A 25,206-nucleotide genomic window follows, 5' to 3' on the forward strand; every position below is an offset into this window, starting at 1 on the left:
GACCATCAAGGGGCAGGAAATCTATTCAGCCTAGTAAAAATTGATAAGACATCAGGAGGAGGACATGGGAGGCAATATGTGTTAGGCAAATCAAACCACCACTACCACCACCCTGACTGCTCTCTCTCCTTGACTTGATAGAGGCAGCCCAGAACCCTGAGTCCAAGAAAATAGCAGTGTCTTCCAAGCCATTGGATCTGCTTCCTTACTCAGTCTCCATAGCCATTATTGAGAGGAAAAATCATTATGGAGAGCTCTTCACTACCAACAACTGCTGACCCAACTGCCAGCAACAGGCAGATAGGAACACAGCACATTTGCTTCCAGCTCATGCTTCTTGGCTCTTTCTATGGAGAAGAGGTCCGTCCTTCTCACTTACTCACTCAAAACAGCCCACATGAAGCAGGAGAGCACCCTGAGAGAGTAACAAGAGGCAACACATGCCAGGCCCACCATCACCTTGGTCATTTTCTCCCCTTCACAGAGACAGAAGAGCCTGTGGAATAGGAATGTTTCTACCCCTGAGTGAGATGGCTTAGCTTTAGAAACTGATAAGATTTTATCAATTGAAATTAGATTTTGGAAGAATTGTTACTATCTGCCTTGAAGCTTCACTCTAAGGATTGTATGACCTTTTGGTGTGGCAGCTGAAACTCTTCTTATAAGTAAGTCTCCCTTTCATTAGAATGTGAACTGGTTGAGAACTGACTCTCTTACCTTCCTGTTTGCATCCACAGTGCTTCATTTAGTATTTTACTCTTAGATTAGCACTTAAGTGCTTCCCCCTCCCCTATTCATTCTTACATTCATTCATTAATTCACTTCTGCCACTTCTTTGGAATTCTCACTTCTCTCATTTGAATGCCTAGAGCTGACCTTGATTTGTATCAGGCTTTTCTATCCCACTGGCTTAACTCCCCTTCTTGGAAAAATTAGAAAGCTAGGTAAATATGTTCTTTTCAAGTGCCCATTCCTTAAATTCTCATTACAGAGCAACTGCTTTTGGATTTGGAGTTATGCAAATGAAATCAATCACTTTTCCAACCAAGCTTAGAGAGCATGTTTTATTTGGGAATCTCATTAGCTCAGACTAATTGGGTTCTAAATTTGTACGATTTTGTATACTGAGCCCTATAGATTATTAGGGTTGCATAAAAATAACATAGGCAAAGGGCAGTTAAAGTGAAGTAAGTATTGGGGGATGGGGTCCTAAGCAGTTATTAGGATAGGCTAATTAGGGAGCATCTCATAGAGAAGGCAGTTTTGGAAGAGTAAGTGATTTCAAAGCATAACCAGAGACATAAATCACATACAGAGGAAGAGGTTAGCTTGATTAGAACCTAGTTTTTTTAGGGGAAGGCAAGGTGTGTTACAATGGGTTCTAACTGCCACTTACTAGCTGTATGACTTTACTCAAATCACTTAATCTCTCTGGTCCTCAGCTTCCTCATTTGTAAAATGATGGATTTGTAAAATTTGGATTAGATTTCCTCTGAAGTCCATTCCAGCTCTAAATCTATGTTCCTGGGAATGAAGAAAGATATTGAAAAGCTGGACAGAATTAAAAAAGAAAGGACCTACAGCTTTGTGGTCTTTGAAAGCCAAATTGAAAATATGGGATTTTAAATAGTGAGCTGCATGAAGCCATCTCTTTAACTTTTTTTTTTTTTTTTTTTTTTTTTTTTTTTTTTTTTTTAAGAGAAGAGAATTCCTGGCTTTGGAGTTCAATGAAGAAATAGAAATATATGTGTATGTGTATAGTTCTTGATGAAGTACAATTAGGCATGCGTAATTCATTTTATTTATATATGTATGCATATATATAAATGAAGAATAAATGTGGGTGTATGTATATATATATATATATATACATATATATATATATACACAAATATACATTTACACATAAAACTTAAGGTTTTTTGTGGGTTTTTTAAATTCACTTATTTATTATCAATACATGGGAGCTCTCACTTCCTTCATTTGAATGCATAACATGTACATTTTAATTCATTTTATTTATATCTATATATCCATATATATGTATCTCTGTTTCACTTTCTCCATATTTATCCCTCTCTATAAGGAATAACAAATGCCCAATTGTACCTCACCAAGAAATTTCTATTTAAAGGCAAAGAGGGAAAATGACTAAGATAAACATTGTAATTTCATCATAGCTGTTCATTTTTCACTGAATAAAAATATAGCTACTCGAAAGGAAGGAAATTATCTAAGAAAAAGTTCTTTTCTATCTCTCTCTTTGGCCAGTTGATGTTTAATTGATAAAACAGGTTTTAGGCTTTCTACCTCTGGAAGAATTTATTTAAAACTAGTTAATATGCATGAATATCATAATGACCTTGAAAGGTTTATTTGGTCTGTAATCTTCTCACTGGGATTAATCATAAGGTACTGCTTATAGGAGGTAGTCCTACAAGTTCATATAAATTTTTAACTTTTATACTCTATTTTGGTAGCAGTAAAAGGGCTTTAATGATGTGACTGGCTAAGATACGGCTAATTCCCACTGTCCATTTATGTAATCTAAAGTTTTCATTTCATTGATTTAGAGTTGGCAGGGATTTTGGGGAGCATCTAAACCATCTAAATGGAAAACAGGGGCCTAGAACGATAACTTACTTGCTTAAGATCTCAGAATAAATTGCTATAGACAAGTTTTAAGTCCTGGTCTTCTGGTACCAATCTCTACTCTCTTTGCATTGTAGCATTTCCTTTAAATAATTTGGGAATAAAATTCCAATCCATGTTAGTAAAGTATCCAGTGTATCTTCACATCTACTTTTTAAAAAATTGACAAAGTATCAAGTTCCTTCTTCAGGGTTAGTCTGTCACTCAACAAACTTTTTTTAAATGCTCACTATGTGCTATGTTCTAGTAAATGATGGGGATTTCCAGAAAGATAAAAACAGCTCTTGCCCTCCTGAAGCTTACATTAGAATGTAAGTTAATTTTATAGAATATATAGGAGACTCTCCCCCTTAGTTGATAGAAGGCATAATTATGGTGGTGGTGGTGGGGTGCTTCATTGAAGGTAATTTTTGAGCTTAATTTTATAGGAAGGCTGGGAAATATGGAGACTGAGGTGAGGGACTGTAGACTGGGGCAGTGGTCTAGCAGTGCTATGGAAGCTGGATGATTGGGAATTGCTGGTAGGCTAGGCTAGCTGAATGATAAGAATACTTGGGAGTTAGGATGAGGAATAAAGTGTGAGATGAATGGAAAGGTAGGAAAAGGCTTAATTGTGTAGAACTTGAAATGCCAAATAGAGGTGTTGCATTTGATCCTGGAGGAAATGGGAAGTAATTGGAGCTCACTGAGAAATAGAAGGAGTGGAGTTTGTGACATGATCAGATCTAGGCTTTAGAAAAATCAATTTGTTAGTAGAGTGGAGAAAGAGACTTGAAATTGGGCCCAGTTTGAAAGCTGTTGCTGTAGTCTAGTGAGAAATCATGAGTGCCAAGGCATTGTTTTATGATTGTATATATGTGATGGTTAGGGCTGAAATATTTTAAATAACAGGAAAATTTTAGGGATTAAAAGCATGGAAATAACAGTAATATTTATAATAATATTAATAATAAATAACATAGAGTACCATAAGATTTGCAAAATAATAACAAATATCTTATTTTATCCTCATAATAGTCCTGGGAAGTAGATTATGTAGCTTGCCCAGAGTATTTGAGTCAAAATCTGAATTTTGACCTCGTGGTCACTGTTGTTTAATTGTTTAATTTTCAATCAATTGTATGATTCTTCATGACCCTATTTGGGTTTCTTTTTGGCACAAATCCTGGAATGGTATGCCATTTCCTTCTCTACTTCATTTTATGGATGAGGAAACTGAGGCAAACAGTAACTTGCCCAGGCTTTACCCAGTTGATAAATGTCTGGTCAGATTTGAACTCAGAGAAGCCATCTTACCCCAGACAGGCTCTATCTACCTTGCCACCAGGCTGTTTGTATAATAAACATTATAAAATAATAATAACATAATAAAAACAATAAATATTAGCTTTAAGGACATAGAATACTTAACATGTACTCAGTAGAAGGAGTCCTTAATTTTCAGATAGCTCATGTTCCCAAAAGTTCCAAGTTTTTGTTTTGAAAAAGTAACAGGTTTTTCTATAGAAACAAATTTTTTTAGGTACTGTTTGAATACCCATAGCTTAACAGACATTTATTATTCATTGACAAATAAAATTAATCAGAAATACAGTATAATGAAAAGAGTATTAGATCTTGGAGTCAGGAGACCTGTGTTCAAATCCTTACTCTGCCTCTTATTTCCTATTTATCTCAAAGCATATTGTTTCTGTTTCCTTTTTCATGAAATGAGCAGCTGGATTAGTTGATCTCCAAGGGCCCAATTTTAAATTCTATGAGAATACTATACCAAATGTGTGGCTGTGCTCTATTTCTGAGGTCCCTTCCAATTTCAAATCTGTTAATATTAAAAAATTTATGAAATATTTTAGTCATCTGATTAAAGATCTAGAGCTGTAGAGGACCCCAGAGACAGTCTAGTTAAAGGGTTCCTAACCTTGTGACAGTTAAAACATATGACCCTTTTCTCAGAAGAATGTGTTATATCTATTATTGAAGGATCAACCAATCAGTAAACATTTATTAACATTTACCGAATGTCAGATACTATCCTAAATGCTGGGATACAAAACATCTTAAATTTCCGAATTAAACAAAAATGACAGGTCCCCTGACTCCACAGCCAGGAGTGTTGTTTTTTGTGTTTTTTTTTTTTTTTTTTTACCCTCTCTCCCTATCTTTTGTACCTGCAGGAGCTTCTTACCTCATCTAGACAATTTCATAGAGCATAGTAGCTCTTTCCTAGAATTGCTGATAGAAGTAAGGGACCTCACTTGTTTAACCTTCTTTGGGTAATTTATCTTTGAAAGTGTTGTAAAAATGGAAAGCAAAACTCTTGCTGTGATAGTTCCACACACACAATAGCTGCTCAATAAATATTTAATGAGTCATAGAAGGAACTACCTTACACTGGTAGCCTAAGGTTGACCCTTTGTATAAATATTTTATGAGTTTCTGCCATTAAAAAAGTTTCTTATCTTTTTGGAGAGGAAAGTAAGAGTTTGTGTAAAATGGCAGTTCTGGTATTTTTTAATCTCTGTAATATGTGCATAGTAGGTACTTAAATATGTAATTGAAATAGTCAAAACTATTTTCTTAAAGTGGGCTTCTTCAGCCTGTTTTTCCTGGGATCCTCTTCGAGGTACCCCACTGATTTATTTTTGGCTGTGATATTTAAATGTATTGAATGATACTTAGTCTTCCTGGATTTGTCTTTAATGTGACCTGAACTCTTAAAGAGCAAATTGGGAATGGCATAGGCTTCTGACTCCTTGGATTAGCTTGGGCTTTTCTGCTCTAAAATCCCAGGATGTTTGCTTGAACTGGTTTTATATTCATATCAAGCTGAACAAACATTTGACTTGCTATATTCAGTCTTCTGTGATACTTCTATACATTTTGCCTAATCTTCTTAATCTCCCTCTCCCCCTAGAAATTTTCTTATTAATTCAGTCATTCATTAAGTGCCCATTATGTTAGATATTGTTCTGGGTACTGGGAATTAAGAGATAAAAATAATTGCTTTTGTCTCCAGAAGTTTGTAGAGGAAGCAATCTAAATACAGGTAAGTAAATGCAAAATATATATGAAGTAAATACAAATAATTTTTATGGGGGGTTGAGTGCTAGCAAAAACTTCTGTAGGGAGATGTTAAGTTTTCTTGAAAACCCTTAGGATGCTAGTGATTCTAAGAAGTAGAGGGACGATGGAGCATATTTCAGATATTAGGAGATAAATCTCTTTAACGCATGTTAGAAGGCTTTTCCAGATGAGAGGGAGAAGTGGCCTCAGGTGGCATCCGTGCCTGGATGCCTGGGATGTTCTAGAGACTGAATTTGTAAGATTGGGTAACTGATTGTGGGAGATGAAGGAGAGAAATGAGCACAGGATTGTTTCGAGAGCAATCTGCTAGTGGCTGCTGGGGATCTAATTCTGACCAGCAGAGTAGATCCCTTCATGTGAGAGGATGATAATGATACAAGGAGACTGAATGAGTTGCATTCTCTGACCTCTCTCTTCTTCCTTGCCTCCAATTTATTTCATTCCCAATTTACAAGCAACATCTGCATCAGTAAAGGCTGAATTGCAATTCCTTCAAATGTGTTATGATTCATAGCTATTGGGGCTTTCAGAGAACCAACCTGCCCCTTAATGGTACAGTTTCCTTTAACCCTTTACAGGCTTTCTGGATTTTGCACTTAAGGTGTGGTCCTTAACACAGGATGATTCAGCTTGCAAACTTAGGTGACTGAAAAAATAGTAAAACTCTCAACAGAAATAAATAAGAAGATTAGGATGAAGGGGGAGTTTTAGGAAAAGATGAGATTTATTTTATATGTGATTAATTTAAAGTGCCTATGAGGCAGAAGGTATATATATATATATATATATATATATATATATATATATATATATATATATATCCAGCAATAGTTTATGAAATAAAACTGAAGCTCAAGAGGAAAACATGATCCAGAAATTGGACTAAAAGTCACATAGATAGTAAAAGAGATGGAGCTGTATTTGAACCCAGGTCTTTTAACTCTAAGACAATTAGGTGCATATTGGATAGAGCACTGGGCTAGCAACTAGGAAGACCCCTTTTCCTGAGTTCATATCTGGCCTTAGACACTAGCTGTGAGGCTCTGGGCAAGGCACTTAACTCTATTTGCTTCAGTTTTCTCATTCGTAAGATGAACTTGAGAAGGATATGACAAACTATTCCAATATCTATCCAAATGAGGTCTTAGAGAATTGAACAACAACAGCTTCTAACTCTAAGTTGGGTTCTCTTTCCACTGTTATTGTTCAATAACAATGATTTAGATATTATGATAATTGAATCCCATCATTATTTAGCTTCTTAAATTAACATAACCAATCCTATAAGGTTTAAAGTTTCTCATATTTACTTATTTTATTACAAGAAAACCTAAGCACAGAAGTTGAAGTCATTTTAAACTTAAGCAGCAGGTCATTTGTTACAAATGATGCATACCCTTAGAAATACTTAGTGTCTTAATTTCAGAATTGCAGTTTTTATTCATATGGTATGGAAAATTTTCAAAGGGTGATAGAAAAAGATGTGAAATGACAATGTCAAAGATAGAATAGAAGAAATACATTTTGTGTTTGTAGACTTTTCTGACCCTTGCAGTAGTTGCTTAAACTTTGTGAAATTGTGTGGCTTTCGGTTTCAGAGACCAGACTACCTGATTCTCAGACATTTACTAGCTATGTAAGTAAACCTGCCAAGTCATCTATAAAACGAGGATAAGGTATCTCTGGAGACTGATTTGAATATCAAATGAGATCATGCAAATAAGTATTACTACTGCTACTTTTGAAGGGAAAGCTAAAAGCTTTTGCTAAGGTGATTTCTGCTTTGAGTCACCCAGGGATCTTGATTCTGTTCCACATTGATGGCCCAAAGAACAAGAAGTATCCCTTTGGGATTCATCCCAGTATAGCAGGGGTGAGATGGGAGTACATTACTAGGATGGAACACAGTTGAAGCAAAGTATAGGCATCCTTTTTCTTATATCCTCAAAGCAGTGTTACAGGAAGCACTTTGGTTCAATTTGAATGATTTGATTTACATTTGAATTGATTTGATAGAATTGTTTGATTTTAATTAGATGATTTCTGAGATCACTTCCCATGTTAAGATTCTATAATCCTATTTCCTGAATCATAGCAGTAGTCTTCTGTTTGGTCTCCCTGCCTTAAGTTTCTCCCCTACTCCATTCTACCTATCCTTCATCCAGGTGCCAAAATTATTTCTCCAAAGTACAAGCCTGAACATGCCATTCCCCTTCTCTATAAACTTCAATGGCTTTCCACTATCTCTGTGATCAGTTCTTAGAATCTTGTTTTAGGACTAAAAGCTTTTTACAGTCTGATTTCATCACCCTTTCTACTTTTGTCATATATTTCCTCCTTTCCTTCTGCCCCTCACTCCAGTGTAACCAGATTGATCTTTCTGTTGTTCATAACATCAGACATTCCATTTCCATCTTTCTTTTCTGTGCTATTGCATTGAGTTTCCCCCATATCTAGAATATATCCCTTTTGACATTTGCCTCTTAGAAACCTATCTTCAAAATTTATTTCAAGAGCTATTGCATTCTATACTCTGTAAATTAGCTTGTGTCTTTTTTTGTCAATCCCTATGTATGTACATGTTGTCTCCCTGATTGAATCTAAGTTCCCTAGGGGAAGGGAATATTTCACTTGTTTCCCTTCCCCCCTTACTCCCTTCCTAATTCCCAGCCCTGTCTCTACCTGGCCTCAAAATAGGAGCTTAATAACTGCTGGTTGATTGATACTGGAGATAATCTTTCATCAGATGGGAGCTTTGGGCCAAGTAACTTTTAAGATCTGTTCCAAAGCTGAAGCTCTTTGTTGAAACACTTTGCATGAGTTACATACTTCATTTGTCCTCCTGACATGCCTAGAAAGTTCTTGGAATGCTTTTGTCACATACTCCCAAGTGAGTACAAATTTAAAATTTACTATTTTACAGAGATTTAATATACAAAGAATCTTTGATTTTCACAAGTTTAGGGAATTGTAGTATGTTAGGATTACAAGGTGAGAACTCAGGTTGTCTGGGCAATTCTCTGGCTCAGAATTCACACCTTTAGTTCAGGCCTTTAGGGGGAGTTTACACCTTTGGACTTCTGAGGAGGAGTTTACATGTTTGAAGGAGTTTGCACCTTTAAGAGGAGCAAGTTCATTGGTTGAAGTATTTCCCTAGGCTCCGTTGAGTTCTCACAGGCCCATTCTCTTCGAGGATAAAAGAGGCAACATTGAGCCTGGAGAACAGTCTGGCTGGGAGATTGAGTTGAGATGGCATTTTGGAAGGATAACTTAGAGATGACAGGACCTTTACAGTAGTAGATAATGGCCTAGGGACTTGCCTGAAAAACAGAGGTTAAGAGAACTTGCTGCATCACATAGTATTAGATAGATAAATGGATGGGTGATGGATACATAGATAAATGGATAGATGCAGAGAGGGGATGGAGTGGGTTCTTGTTGTGTGCCAGGCACTGTGCCAAGTATATAATACAAGTGGAAATGGAAATACAAGAGGCAAGATTTGATTGAATTTTCCATCAACAATAACACATTAAGCATCTACTAGGTGCTAGTTATTGCATTAAGCACTGGGAATACAAAGAAAAAACAAACCATTGTTCCTGTCCCCCAAGGAGCTCTAATTCTAGTGAGGGGAAATTATATTTAAATATCTGTGTGCATACAAGTCACATACAATGTACATTCTAATAGGGAACAGACAGTACACATGGGAAGGAGGGAAGACTTAGATATTTTGACCTGGGAAGCCTCAAAGATTGGGAAATGGACCCTTAGAGGAATGACTTGAAGCCATGATGGTATTGACTTGATATGGTAACTAGAGGAAAAGATAGAAAATGGACCGGACAGGGTGGACAAGAAGACTGTGTGGAAAATCCTACTTCCTACAGTTTTATGTGGTTAGAATAAAAAACTTTTAGAAAGAACAGGATTAAAAATAATAAAATGCTAATTGAGAAAAGCATGAAGAAATTTGCATAAATTATCAAGATATTCCAGGATTTGAGAAACTCATACTCTGGTATGAAGGTGTAAATATGTTCATTCAAAATATAGGTAACTTTGAGTATTACAGATCTATAACATTAAGGACAGTGAAGATTATGTACTACTTGTAGGGTAATATTTTTTATTCAGTAATTCTGGATGTCGTCCTCCTTTTACTTTCCTACTATCCTGTTTTCTCTTACTGGCATTACTTCCCCCCAAAACAAACAAACAAAAACAACACTATGCATCCTGAAATAATTTTGTGAAAATGTTAATGGGCATTAATAAATACTTTAATTAATCTTTAAAAATGGAAAATTTAATGAGTTTTTGGTAAACTAATTAGAGCTTTGTTGTCTAGTTTCAAGTATTTTAAGGATGAAATATATTCATCCTCAAAATATGGGGCATGTCAAATGATCACAGTCAGCCCTATATATACTACATACCTCCAAATTACATTTGGGATTCAATATGGAAATTCTGACATTTCCCACTCTGCGGTCATAATTCTTGATTAGTGAGTGAGTAGATAAGCAAACTCAGGTAATGTACTTTACATGGTATCTTATCCTGCTTCACACTAACAACTGTGTTGCCCCTTCCCTACTCTCACACCAACCTTCCCACTATCCTACATCATCATTTACCATCTTGCTCTGGAATCTCTAATGATGTAACATTGCCTTTACTTTTGGAAGGATCTTGTCAGTTGATTGTCATATGGCTCTACTCATCATTTTGGATATGAGCTATATCTAAATACCCTTATCTAACTATAGCTACTTTTCTCCTATGTTTTCTTCCTTAGTAGAAGGTACTCTTGGTGAGGAAAAGTTACTAGCTTTCCGATTCCTAAAGCCAGGGGTTCTCAAACTACAGGCCCTTGGGCCAGGTGAGAATGTTTATGCGGCCCTCTGGGTTATGACAAATGGACTGAGGGGTGGAGACAGTGTGAGGTTTTGTTATTACTATAGTCCGGCCCTACCACAGTCTGAGAAACAGTGAACTGGCCCCTATTTAAAAAGTTTGAGGACCATTGACTAAAATGCATAATACAAAGTAAGTCTTTAATAAATACTTTAAAAAAAATTATTCATTTGGGGGCAGCTAAGTTGTACAGAGGTTAGAGTACCAGCCCTGAAGTCAGGAGGACCTGAGTTCAAATCTGGTCTCAGACACTTAACTCTTCCTAGCCATGTGACCCTGGGCAAGTCACTTAATTCTAATTACCTCAGGAAAAAAAAAATACATTCATTCTTTTACTCACTTGGCAAAATTTAATTTTTAACCCTTTAAGTTTTATTCATTTTTATTTCATTTTTCCCTGAACTTAGTAAATGCCAAATAAAATTAACATTTCCATATAGATTATTGACTAGAAGAAGATGGTACTTTTAAGTTGTGAATTTCCATTACCCAGAGTTTGTTTTTCTTTTAAAATATATAACAGATTTAGTGTGTAAAATTTAGAGCTCTCTCTCTCTCTCTCTCTCTCTCTCTCTCTCTCTCTCTCTCTCTCTCTCTCTCCCTTTCTCTCTTTACTTTTTTAAAAATAGTGTTTTGTTTTTCCAAATTCATAGTTTTCAATATTCAGCTTTGCAAAACCTTGTTTTCCAAATTTTTTCCCCTCTTTCCTCCTTTCCCCACTCCAATATAGGTTAAAAATGTGCTATTCTTCTAAACATATTTCCATATTCATCATGCTGCTCAAGAAAAATCAGATCAAAAGGGAAAAGAAATATGAGAAAGAAAAACAATCAATCAACAACAAAGGAGGAAAAAGGTGAAAATACTATGCTTTGATCCACAATCAGTCTCCCTGGTTCTCTCTCTGGATGTAGCTGTCTCTCTCTATCACAAGTCTATTGGAATTTCCTTTGAATCATCTCGTTGTTGAAAAGAGCCAAGTCTATCACAATTGATCATCACATAATCTTGTTATTGTATACAATGTTCTCTTGGTTCACTTGACTTAGCATCAGTTCATTTATGTTCTTCCAGGCTTTTCTGAAATCATCCTGCTCATCATTTCTTATAGAACAATAATATTCGTTAACATTCATGTACTATACCTTATTCAGCCATTCCCCAACTGATGAGCATCCATTCAATTTTTAGTTCTTTGCCATTATAAAAAGAGCCACTACAAACATTTTTGCACATGTTGGTCCTTTTCCTATTATGATCTCTTTGGGCTACAGATCCAGTAGAGATACTGCTAGATCAAAGGGTATGCAAAGTTTGATAGCCCTTTGGGTATAGTTCAAATTATTGTCCAAAAGGGAGGGATCATTTCACAACTCTACCAACAATGTATCAGTATCCAAGTTTTCTCACATCCCCTCCAACATTTATCATTATCTTTTCCATCTTAACCAATGTAAGAGATATGAAGTGGTTCGGTTTTCTTTTTTGTTGAGAGTGGAGACTATTCCCTTTCTTCCTTTCTCTGCTCCTCTTGTGACAGGAAAAAAAAAAGCCTTGCAACAAATGTGCATTGTCAAGCAAAATAATTTTTTATATTATCCGTGATCAAGAAATGCAAGTCTCATTCTGCACCTTAATTCTACCTCTCTGGCAGGAGTTGAATAGCATGCTTCTCTATCAGTTCTTTAGAATTATGCTTTTTCATTAATTTATTAGAATGATTGGGTTTTTTTAAACAATGATATTTATTTTATAAATTATCTTCTTAGTTCTGTTCACCTCACTCTGCATCATATAGGTTTTTCCAGGTTTCTCTGACACCATTCTTTTTGCTATTTTTTAATAGCATATAATATTCCTAGTTGCTAGATACTTGACTTGTTAATCAATCTTCCTTTAAAAAAAAATCAGAGAATTTTTTTTTAATGTTAGGATATCGTCTAACTACTCTGTATTTCAATTTGAAATTTTCCAAAAAAAAGCAAATGATTTAAAGTCTTTAAACCAGCATCTCACCATTGGGTATATACACTAAGGAAGTTAAAGACAAACGATGATATACCATAATATTCCTAGCAGTACTCTTGTAGACAAGAAATAGAAACAAAATGATGACTTGTTGATTGGATATGACTAAAATAACTATCTGAATGCAATAGAATAAGATTAAGGAATTTTTGAGCAAGATTATATAAAGAACATTAGATGTAATGATTTACAATATACATTAAAAGCTTACTAAAAGGAAGTTGAACTCTGTGTAACAGAAAAGCCAGTGAAGATTCTAGAAAAGAGATAATAAAATATGACTTCTTCCTCATTACTAGGACAAGGAGAAATATGTATGTGTATATGTGTGTGTGTGTGTGTGTGTGTGTATTTATATATTGCTAAGCAGGACTTCTGTGTGGAATATCTTTGTGTAATTATTATTATTTTTTTATCACAAAGAGCGGGGGCAGATGTGGGTAGAAAATCACTAACAAAAACAAGACTGACTAATAAGATATTATTTTAAAATGTAACATATGTACCAAACTGTCTTAAATTAACTCTATTCTTCAGAGAAAAAGGGAAATTCTAACCCAGGAGTGAACAAAACTCCACCAAAGTATAATGCATAAGGAAATTAAGAGACTCAACAAATGTCCCAAAAGATATATGCAAAAACAAAAGAACCTCATAGTAGGTTGTTATGTAAGGGTAATCTTAACAAGGCAGAGATACCCAGAGACTTCATTCATTAACTCATCTTCTGTCTCTTCGCATCTCCACCATAGTTCTCCTTTTTTTTGCTGATGTTATCCATTCCATTCTAAGAAAAGTATCCCTTTGGATTTTACCAGGCACGGATCTTTCCTTCTTAACCAGGGCAGAGCATCAAGGCTGATTCTTTAGGTACACACCTTGGGAGCAGATGCACTGGAGTCTGAGAGTCTGAATTCAGATCCTACTGATTCTCTGTAGCTTAGCATTACTGGGACTTGGTTTTCTCATAAATGACAGAGAATTGGAGTGGATTTTTGGCTAGGTCTTTCCTAGCTCTGTTTTTAAATGTTTTCTTGCTAACTCCCAGGCAGGGGGGAATGTTTTGTTTTTCTAATTTGCATTTTACTCATCTTCCCTGGATTAGTCATCCATCGCAAATGCTCACCTGGTTTAAGTTGGAAAGATCTTCTTAAACTAGAAAACACTTTAAAAGCCATCTTGTCCAACCCAGTAATTTTTACAGATGTAGAATTTGTGACTCAGAAATAAAATAATAAAGGCAGCTCAAGTGCTGTAATGGTATAAAAATGCTGAATTCCCAGTCAAGAAGATTTAAGTTCAAATCCAGGTTTAGATATTTCTTAGCTATGTGATCCTGAGCAAGTCACTTAACCTATATATCTGTTTCTTCAATTGTAAACTGATGATAACAATAACACCTACCTCCTAAAATTGTTGTTAGGAACAAAGGAGATGATATTTGCAAAGTGCTCAGCACAGTGCCTGGTACATTTAATAAATGTTTAATCCCTTCTTTTCTCTTGTCTAAGGCCACTCAACTAATAAATGGCAAAGCTGGTTTTGAGCCTAGGTTCTGACTCCAAAATCTACAATCTTTCTACTGTACCAGCTGCCTGCCTTGATTTATTTAATGTACAAAAATCTAGTTTGTTGAATCACTAAAATAATGTCTTTATTGTAAATAATTTTAGCCAATCATATGTCATAATATTGTGATATATATCATTTATACATGATATATGATATAAATAATATGTGATGAGGATAATTTGTAGCTAAACAGTAGACTATATGCTATAGTTTTCTGTGTGAATTTGTTTAAAGGTTAGTTTTCTTGAAAATTTGCCTTTTTATTCTTTATTTAAAATGATAAATATTATATATTTTAATGATTTTTTTCCTTTTTTTTCTAGCAGCTGTTTGGGGTAACTTCGTAAACATGAGGTAATTAATTCACTTGAATATCTACTGCACAACTGTGTTTTATAATTAATTTTCCAACTAAATATTTTGTAGATTTGCTGAAGAAAACTTTTATCTTAGATAGGATTCTCAGTATCTAAGCCGTCTTTTCCTTTGTCAGTTGGTATCCAGCTAGTTCCTAACTTCAATAAAACAAGATCAAAAATACATCACCAGAAACAGGCAGAATGAATGCTTTCTTTAAAAAGCTTGTTGGGGATGAAGAGTAGAGCTGATATAAACTTTTGTATTAATTATGTGTTTTCTTGTATTGTGCATAGTACTAAAATCCTCTATTAGTGAATATTGAGAATTTATAGTGTGGATTATTTTTCTAAAACACACACAAAAAAAAAACCAGCCTTGTAGTTGGGGTTAATTTATAATTCTGGTATAACTTCATCCTCTTATTGCTATATCTGAATGCTTAATTTCTATAATTTTAAAGTTAGATTAAAGTTAGACATTTTTTACTCATTTCTCTGAAGTGAAATTTTAAAGATGTATTCAGATTTTACCATGATTTAAAACATTTTAATTGTCATTTAGAATATAGATTCTATGTTTTAAAAGGAAGAACTGAAGTGTTTTTGTTTTTTTTTCTTCCCAAAGTCAAGTTCATTGATTTAAAAGGCCTTTGAAAAGTCTGAATATGGGGAGGGAGAAAGGGGGAGAAAGGAAGATGTAGGGAGATCTAAAATTGCTTAAATTGAATCTCATCAGTACCCCAAGTCATATGAGCAAATTCTTGATATATGCAATAATAATACTATTTATCCAGTTTATATTACTGTGTACACTTTTACTGTTTGATGTAGTGTTGTAGTTAATTAGTAGGCTGTTTACAGAGCTTATGTGATTATGTATGTGTGCCCTTGAATATATGTGTATTTAGGGAAAGAAATTTATGTTTTGTTATTTTAAACATATTTTAGGTTTTCCCAGTAAGCCATTTTAACTTAAGTTAAAAGGAAATTCTCATTACCATGTTTCTTTCTTGATTTTTGAATTCAAGGGAGAGTGGTCACCATAATCCTTGCTTGTAAAATTGATGTTTTACTGTTGCTATTTGTAGTGTTAGTGTAAAGTCTCCAAAGACAAGAGTATTCCTTTTTACTTTAGTATTCCTTTTTCTTTTTTACTCTTTATCTCCCAAGGTCTTTTTATTTGTTATTTTGACCAAAAGATTTTTTCCAAAGTGGGTGGGAGAAATGTCGATCTGACTTCTACCACTGTGGCATATGTATGTTTCATCAACAAAGAGACTTCTGTGTGTCTAGGTGTGGTGTATGCTGATCCCATGTAAAGGAGCTCTGTTATGCTACTTGAAAGGGTTCCATTTTGTCTTGGATGCCCAAGAAAGTTTCCTAGTATACAGAGTCCACACCCTTAATATAATGAAGGGTCCCATATCTTTTTACTTCTTAAATTTATTTTTTAACAAGTTTTGCTTCTTAACTTTTAACTCTTAGTTTTGAGAGTAATGTGGAAATGAGATTATTTAGATTAGGTTAAAAACTTGTCAATTAGAGTGACTAGAGCCTATATTTACAAAAATGGCACAAATGAATATTAGGTATAGGGAATGTTTAAATCCTGTAATATTTTATTTGTGATAATTAATTTTAGCTAGAATAGTTGTTCAAAATCATGAAATCATTCAACTGACCTCAACTTTATATTCTTTTTCCTCCATAGGTCTCTACAGGAAAATGGAGAACAGAAATTTGAAAATAAGATAGAAGAGGTTAGTTTACTTTCCTTATTCCTCTGATAACAGGATCATAGATTTTTTTTTTAGCTGGAAAGAAATTCAAAGGTCATTCAAAGGTTTAAAGTAAGTAGTAGAGCCTGGATCAGAGTACAAAATCATGAGTTGAGACCCTGCCCAGATGTCTTCATTGGGATGGGAGCTGATAATACATGCTATTTGGTTTTGTTTGTTGTGGGGTTTGTTTGTTTGTTTTTTTCTAATTCTTAGTATTTTATTACAAATGACACTTCTACTTAATTTGCTTTTTAGTACAAGTTTTTATTATTTTTAACTAACTCAAGGAAAATTTAATCCATCATCATTCAGTGAAATCCTTCCTAGGCAACAAGTGGGAGAAATTGAGGAGAGAGAGAGGAAAAAAAAATAGAAGAATGAAGAGGTGAAAAAAAAGAAGGAAGAAAGGAGTAAAAGAAAAAAGAAGATAAGGAGAAAAAAGAAAAGAAAAAATACAAATAAGAATGACTTTAGTTAGCCTTCTTGCTTGGTGGACAAGCCAAGGCATCTGTTATACAGAAACTACAAATACATATTGTTACATTTAAAAAAAATAGCTAGAATTCCCTTATAAGGATCAAGTTGGGTAGGTGAGCATCATTTTTTTTTAAGATTGGTTTGAGGCTCAAATGAAAGTAAAAAGAATACAAAACAACTTCTGGAAGACCATGAATTGTGCTGACTCACCCCAAGATTTTATGCTTCATAACACAACACGTATGAACATCCTGGAAGAACAACTTCTCAGTTACTGAATCAAATTGGCTACACAAACAAAATGTTGATCGTTTGTAAACCAAAATAGGAAAAAGCTGCTTTATTAAGAAAAAGATATGGATGGTTCCTGTATGTTTGGTTTTGATCTGAAATTCCCCTTCACTGATCCTGATGGTGACTAGATATAGATATTATCTTCTACCCAAACTCTAGACATCTCAAGGAGTAGAAGCACCATATGCATGCCCCTAATTGTTTAGAGTAACAGCTGAATCCAAGTTGTAGTACATTTAGATTTCAGACTTAAAATGAACAGTGGGAAATAATGTTAGACTTCTGTGTTATGTCTGGAAGACATTTATGCTTACTTATAAAAGAACAGCCTGTGTGTTTCAGGGGTGGAGAGAGGTCTTGAGTTCTTTAAAATTTATTTCTGTCCCTGTTGTAGGCTGTTGCACCATTGAGAGAGAAAATTAGAGACTTGGAAAAAAGGTAAGTAAATTTTTATATAAAATATATTTAAGACAATAGAATTACAATTTGATAGTATTGGAGATGTTCGAGTAGACAATTACTAGAACGGTATCTAGTATAAACTCATCAGTTAAGTATCTCTTAGTATATGTGGAAAGGATAATTAATAGTAGTAGCAAACCTTTCTGTACCACATCCTATGCACTGTGTCAACTGCTTTATGATAATTATCTCATTTGATTCTCACAACAACTCTGGGAGGTAGGTGTTTTATCCCCATTTTATAGATGAAAACACGGAGACAAATATCCAGAATTACCCAACTAATAAGTGTCTGAATTCTAGTTTGAATTTAGGTCTTCCTGGCTGTAGGCTTGGCACTCTGCCTATTATATCACGTACTTAATCCAGTAGGGATAGAAATGAATAGAAGGCTGGTTGCCAAGTCAGGAAGATCTCTGTTTAAATACTTTGATACATATTGTATACACAAGCCTGGACAATTCACTGAACTTGGGCAACCCTCTTAAAACCAAAAAATGCAGAGTATGTGCTAATTTCTATGTCTATAAGGAATTTCTTCCCTGGGAGTTCTTTCTAAATTAATGAAATCACCGTCTTATCCAAAATAATTGAATTTGTTGTGTGTGTATGTGATTGTGTTTGTATATGTTTAAGTACATATAGAAATATTACATACACACAGACATATACATACTCTCACATAGATGTAGCTTAAAATGGACATTGTTTCTTTTCAAACATTGATTATGTTTTTCCTTTGTCAGTTATAAGAAAGTCCTCTTCCATGAAAAAAAAAATTAACTTTTTAAATAATAGGGTGATATATGTTCAGTAAAAATGGCTTAAATTCAAGCCTTCTTGTTCTCATTCTTCCCATAGTGACCGTTTACATCAGTTGCTCCTTTCTAAAGAATTTGTTCCCTGCTTCTTCATTAAATAATGGAGCCTTTTGTAGGCTGTGACTAGATTAAAAGGCTATTACCTACTAACTGGGAGCCCTGAAAGAAAAGATCAGATTTACTGATTGACTTTAAATCTTTACTTAGTAGATTTCCAATCAGGAGATTTTTTTTTGTTGCCTGGTGTCTGTCTGATTTGGCAAAATTCTCAGTGAGAAAAAAGGGTAGTGTGGCAAACTGAGGATTGATATTCATGTGTAGTTTTTTAATTCCTTTTTTCTTTTAAATAGTATTTTGCCCCAATTACAATGACAATTTTTAACATTCATTTTTAGTATAAGATATTGATTTCCAAATTTTCTTCCTCCTTAGGATCATAAGCAATTTGAATTAGACTGCATATGTACAATCATGTAGAACATATTTCTATATTAATCATATTGTGAAACAAGAAACAGAAAAGAAAATATAAAGAACAAAAAAAAAAGAAAAGAAAAATGGTATGCTTTAATCTGCATCCAGACTTATCAGTTCTTTCACTGAATATATATAGCATTTTCCATCATAAGGCTTTTGGACTTGTCTTGGATCATTGTAGATTGATATTCATCTTGATTCATTCCTTTAATAGCTATTTATTGAGCTCCTACTGAGGATGCAGTGAAAATATAACCCTTCTCTCTGGTCTTAAGGAGTTTATATGTAACATGAGTATAGAAAATAACAAAGCATATTTGGAAGGTTGTGAGTATCAGGTATGCATTGGGAAATTAGTGAGAGATGAAGCTAGAAATGTGGATGGAAAGCAAGATTTCTGGAAGGCCTAAAAGTCTAGACTGAAAAATTTGTACTTTATTCCATCATCATTGCATGCTTTTGAACAGGTCTATGAAATAATTATAGGAATGATAGGAATCAAGCACTGGAGGCCAAGAAAATTAATTGGGAAACTACTGTAAAAACCTAGATAAAAATAATAAAATACTAAATTTAGTTTGTATCAACATCATATTCGGTATTCTTAGAAAGGAACTAGTGTTGCCTGTAGGTATCAAGGCAAATTCCTAAATCTGATTGCAGTATTTACTCAAACCTAGAAACATGACTTTCTTTGGAGACAGCTAGCTTTGATCTAAAGAAGCCTTGGATCATTCTTAGGTGACTATCTTCTTTGACTGAGGGATGGGAGATGTTAGATTAATTCTAAATTATGTCAAGTTAGCAATATTGATTACTCTGTGCCAGTCTCTGTACTAAGCATTGGGAATATGAAGAATGGGGGTAAAAATAGTCTTTGTTCTCAGAAGATATGCAAAAAATGATATACATACATGATATACACAAGGAAAATTGGAACTAATACAAAGAAGGCATTAATTTAGCCTCAGTTTCAATAGAAAGTAGGATTAGAGTCAAGATTTGAAGGAAGCCAGGAAGCTTGGGAGTTGGCTAGGAAAGACAAAGAGTCTGGAGATGGTATATACAAGATACAGCAAAAGAGGCCCCTGAATTCCAGACTGGCTTGAAGGAAGATAAATCTACAAGAATATAAGTTAGGAAGGAATCAGTCTGTGAAGGGCTTTAAGTTTCAGAAAAGAGGATTTCATGTTAGTACTGAAATTGATCAGATGGGATAGACGACATGGCCAGAGCAGGACTTTAGGAAAATCAACAGATTGAAGTATGAACTGAAGTGGGGAAAAGGTCTGAGACAAAGAAAAGGCTGTTTCCACACTAGTGGAGTAAAATAATAAGGGATAGCTAAATTGCCTAGTGGTTAGAGTACCTAGTCTGGAGTGTGGGATACCTGAATTCAAATCTTACCTCAGATACATTTTAGCTGTGTGATCCTGGTGGGCACTTCATTTCACTCTGTTTGCCTTGGTTTCTTCTTCTGTAAAATGAGCTGGAGAAGGAAATAGAAAACCACTCAAAAGAGATCATGAAGAGTCAGACATGACTTAAATCCCTGAACAACCAAGAAAGTGATAAGGGCCTGGCAGTGTCAGATAAAAGAATGGGATATATTCAAGAGAGATTGAGAAATTAATATCTACAGACCTTGGCAACAAATTGGATATAGGGAGTGAGTTGGAGTAAAGAGTTGAAGACGACACCCAGATTATGAGTGTGGGTAACTAGTGAATAGCAGTGCCCTTGATAGTAATAGGGAGGTTTGAAAGAAAGGAGAATTTGAGGAAGGCAGGAAAGATAATGAATTCTGTTTTGGACATGTTGTGTTGGAATGTTTATAGAATATAGACCGTTGGAAAAATGAGACTTGAGATCAAAAGAGAAGGTGATATGGCATTGATGAAAATTCAACAAAGAAGACTAAGAAAGATCTAGAGAAGATGGGATAGAATAATTTTTAACATTTACATAGCACTTTAAAGTTTGGAAAGCATCTTGCAACAATTGTATTCCTACTTTACTTGAAGAAATTAAGTCATTTCTCTAGGGCCACACTAATTCAGATTATCCTAACTCCAAGTCCAACATTCTTATTTACTGTTCTACCTACCTGCCTAGAATAGCATGGAATGGAATTCAAAAGGTACATAGAGGGTTAGCATTGGCAAGCAGGGCTGCTACCTCTTCCTGTAAGATAGGATCTGAGTAATATGAGAAGAGGGAACTGTTGATGATAGTCTCACTTTTTTCAGTATGATTCAAACTTCTTAGCTTTGAGGGGAGGAGTACCATGGGAGGTGTGAGAAGGAATGAAACTAATGTGGTAAATGAGACTATGAATGGATTGTTTTTGTCCTTTATTTTTGAAAAAGACCATGACATTAGGGAGGTGATGCCATGACATGCAAGTGAAATTGAATGTAAGTAAGGGAGAGCTGTGCAAGGCCACCTGCCTCACTTTCTCCTCCAGCCATGTGGGTCCAATGGGAAGGTATAGATTAGGATGACTGGATATGGTCCTAAGTGCTGAGTTAGACTGGGGCAATGCCCATTCATCGATAAAGAGTGGGTAAGAATTGAAGCAGAGGGAGAGGGAGAGAGGAGAGGAAGGAGGAGAGGAGAGGATGGAAAGAGAGACAGAGAGAGAAAGAGAGAGAGAGAGAGAGTACTGTGCTACCCAACTGTCCAGTTTCAGGGTCCCCAGTAGGGTTATCTCTACTCAAAGGTTGTTGTTTCTCCTTTCTTGAACAAGACCATAACATGATTAGGGAGGTATAATAAGATTGCCTTACTGCAGTGAGGGATTATGTAGCATAAAAGGGAGTTATTCCTTCCATAACTTGACTTTTTCTCATCATGGTTTTGATATATTGCAGGGTAGCATAAAAAATTAAATGGAAGTTTTTTCAGAGTTTGATGAAAATCGTAGACAACATGCGAAAGCAAGCAGATAACAGGAAAACTTTAGAGATGTAGAAATATTTAAAATACTTATGTAATACTATGTATTAGCAATATTTTTCTATATTTAGGAATTCAGACTTCTCTGGTACAAGAAGAAGATCAAAAATTTTTAAACAGATTTTCCAGATTTCAGGGGCACCACACCCCCTAAATCCTACAATGTGGAAGGGATACCCATAATCTAGTTCAATTCAGCTTACTTTACAGTTGAGGAAACAAGTCCAGAAAGCTTTAGTGTATTGAAGGTCACACAGTTACTTAGTAAGGGAAACAGGTCTAGAATCTCTGTCTTTTCACTCTCCATTCTATTTCCCCCCTCTTCCCTCCCATAAACAGTGTCCTTCTGACTACACCCACTAGGGAAGATGCTGGGAATTACTCTTGAGTGGGCTCATCATAAGCCAGTTTTCCCTGGCATTCACCTCAATTTCTGTTTACATTGCTAGTTTTTATAGATAAAATCCATAACGCAAACATTACAAAGAGGTGGTTTGTTTAACAAAGTTATTTCCAAGGTTTGACATAGCCTGGTTTGCCAAGATTCCACATGAGAAAAGGAATCTAGCCAAGCCTGGTGCCCCCTTCTCTTAGGCTGATTCATTCATTCAACAAATATTTGCTGAACTCCTAAAAAGATGAGCTAGACATTACATGTGGCATTTAAAAAAAAAAAAATTGCAATCTAGGAGGAATCTGAGACATATGCACAGTTTAGCATAATTCACTATTCTTTTTGTTATTTAATCGTTTTTCAGTCATGTCTGATTCTTCATGACCCTATTTAGGGTTTTCTTGGCAAAGATAGTAGAGTGGTTTGCCATTCTCCAACACATTTTTCTGATGAGAGAACTGAGGCAAATAGGGTTAAGTGATTTGCCCCAGGTCACACGGTTAAGTGTCAGAGGCCAAATTTAAGCTCAGCAAGATGATTCTTCCTGATTCCAGACCCACACCTCTTTTCCATCTAGCTGTCCTTCACAGTTATTTAAGATTTGACAAATTCAAAGTAACAGTTAATTAGTAAACATTTATTCAATACCTTCTATGTGTCAGATACAGAGCTGCCATGCTAAGCAAAAAAGAAGCAAAAAATAGCACCTGCCCTCAAGGAACTTTTAGTCTAATGGTAAAGATAATATGTAAATTAACAATAAATAATATAAATAAGGAATAATCTGCAGAGGGAGGGAATAATCTGATATTAGGAGGGGTTGGGAAGGGCTTCTTGTACAAGGTGAGATTTTAGTTAGCACTTAAAAGAAGGCAGAGAGGTCAATTGTCAGATAGTAGGAAGACACTGAAATTTATTGATTAGGGTTGGGGGTGATGTGATATGTTCAGACTTATGCTTTAGGAAATTGACAGTTAAGTGGAGGATAGACTGGAGGTGAACACGAACCAACCCAAAGGGTATTGCAGGCCTGAGAGGATGAGAGTATGCACCAGAGTGCTGGCAGGGTCAGAGGAGAGAAAAGGATGTATTAGAGAGATGATGGGAAGAAGATTACAGAACCTAGAACTGACAACTCTTTGTTCACATATTGAATATTAGAGGTGGGAGAGTGAATTAGAGAGAGATATTGAGCATTGATACCAAGATTGGGAGAAAATGTTTAAGTTCTTTGATAGCTTTTACCGTGTTACGTGTTTTGGTTGGAATCTATGGTGACATTGGTATAGAGTTTTAGGGAAATGTATTTGCTACTAAGATGTTAAGTGACTTGGCCAAATCTAAGCACCTATTAGGTGTCAGATGGGATATGGGGCAATGGCTTCCTAACTGAGGTGATCTCTATATTATTAACAGTCTTGCCAATATTCCTTCCACTTTTGAGGGGATTAGAATCTCTATTCCACAACTTATCACCTTGTCATGGTGACTCTCTGATATTATTATCAGTCATCATTATTACTTTAGGTTTTGGTTGGAATCTGGACTCTGACATTTACTCCCAACTAGGTAGCTGTGATGACATTTACTCCCAACTAGGTGGCTGTGATGATAGAGTGCTTGGCTAGTCAAGAATCTGGCCACATACACATAGTAGTTGTGGGACTCTGGGCAAGTCACTTCACCCTGTTTATCTATTTCCTCATCTGTAAAGTGAACTGACGAATGAAATAACAAACCATTCAAGTATCTTTACCAAGAAAATCACAAATAGTGTTACAAAGAACCAGATGTGATTGGAATAATTGAACATTATCACAATAATAAATCAAGCTCTGATTTGTAGCATTTGTCTGTTTCTGAGCCATAACTAACTCATACACAAAATTTAACCATTGGCTCTTTACAAGTTCAAGCTGCCTCTTGCAGGACAGCAGGACAAAAAAATAGCATCTTTGAATTTTATGGGAATTAAATTTTTCAATTCCAGGATTAAAAAGTAAGGAAAGTTGTAATTTAGTTTGAATGAATGAATTAAAAGAACTAAAGGCTATAAACACAAAGCAGGCATAATTCCTACCCTTAAGGAACTTTATATTCTAATGAGGGAACATATTAGGAAGTTGTGGCCTGGAGAAGTTATTCTGGTTTGGAAAGTTAAGTTGGGCTCCATAAGTGATGTGAATAGTCTTGGTCCTTTCCCTTTTTGCCCTCAATTAAGACTAATGGATTGACCATTTAATCTCTTCCTAGAGCAAAAGTAAAATATTTTATTTTTATTTAAGGAAAATAGCTCAGGTATTATTGTTGGGGATTTTCCTGTTAAGGTTCATGAGAGTTATTGAAACCTGAATCATTTTGATCTAAATTGAAGATTAAGATTCTTTGGATAGAAAGAACCCAAATTCAGTAATCAGAGCTTGCTTTGCTGTGTGAACAAGAGCAATAATTGTAGCTCATGCTTGTAATGAGAAAGAACAGGCGAAACAAAACAAACAAATAAACAAAAAAAACTGGAATAAGATTTCCTATGATGCAGTATATATAGTTGGGAAAATAAATTTGTCCATCTGTGCTCCTTGTATTTTGGGCAGGAAATTCCTTTAAGTTTGTGAAACGAAGAAATAAACTAGTCTTATAGCATTCTTGCTTTATTGACAAAGGAAAAAAATACTGCAGATATGAGAAATGGAAGATTTCCTTTTATCCTTCTTTGAAGATGATCTATGTGTTGTTAAAGCCACAAAAATATTTACATTTACATATTTAATCTGTAAGGATCTATCTTAAACTCCTAGATATAGTTTATGAAACATTTTTCAGGTTAACTGAGCAGAGTGAGAGTTGGTGTGTGTGTGTATTCTCAAGTAACATGACTAACATCTATTGTTTTTATTCTGTTCCAGAATCATGGGAATATTTTG

General features: G+C 35.0%; 1 protein-coding gene across 6 annotated transcripts in view; it reads left to right on the forward strand.

The window, feature by feature from the left end:
- The window catches only part of UXS1 (UDP-glucuronate decarboxylase 1), a 143,362-nt gene that overhangs the window by 44,416 nt on the left and 73,740 nt on the right, over window positions 1-25,206 (forward strand). For 3 of the 6 annotated variants that reach the window (XM_074299681.1, XM_074299683.1, XM_074299679.1), the window contains exons 2-4: window positions 14,583-14,613; window positions 16,330-16,378; window positions 17,565-17,608. In XM_074299681.1, the coding sequence (XP_074155782.1) occupies window positions 14,583-14,613; window positions 16,330-16,378; window positions 17,565-17,608 (124 nt within the window). The remainder of the gene's footprint in view (window positions 1-14,582; window positions 14,614-16,329; window positions 16,379-17,564; window positions 17,609-25,206) is intronic. The other 3 variants (XM_074299678.1, XM_074299682.1, XM_074299680.1) reach the window with 1 other exon arrangement.

This window comes from Sminthopsis crassicaudata, chromosome 3, assembly GCF_048593235.1.
Source record: "Sminthopsis crassicaudata isolate SCR6 chromosome 3, ASM4859323v1, whole genome shotgun sequence".
NCBI lineage: Eukaryota > Metazoa > Chordata > Mammalia > Dasyuromorphia > Dasyuridae > Sminthopsis > Sminthopsis crassicaudata.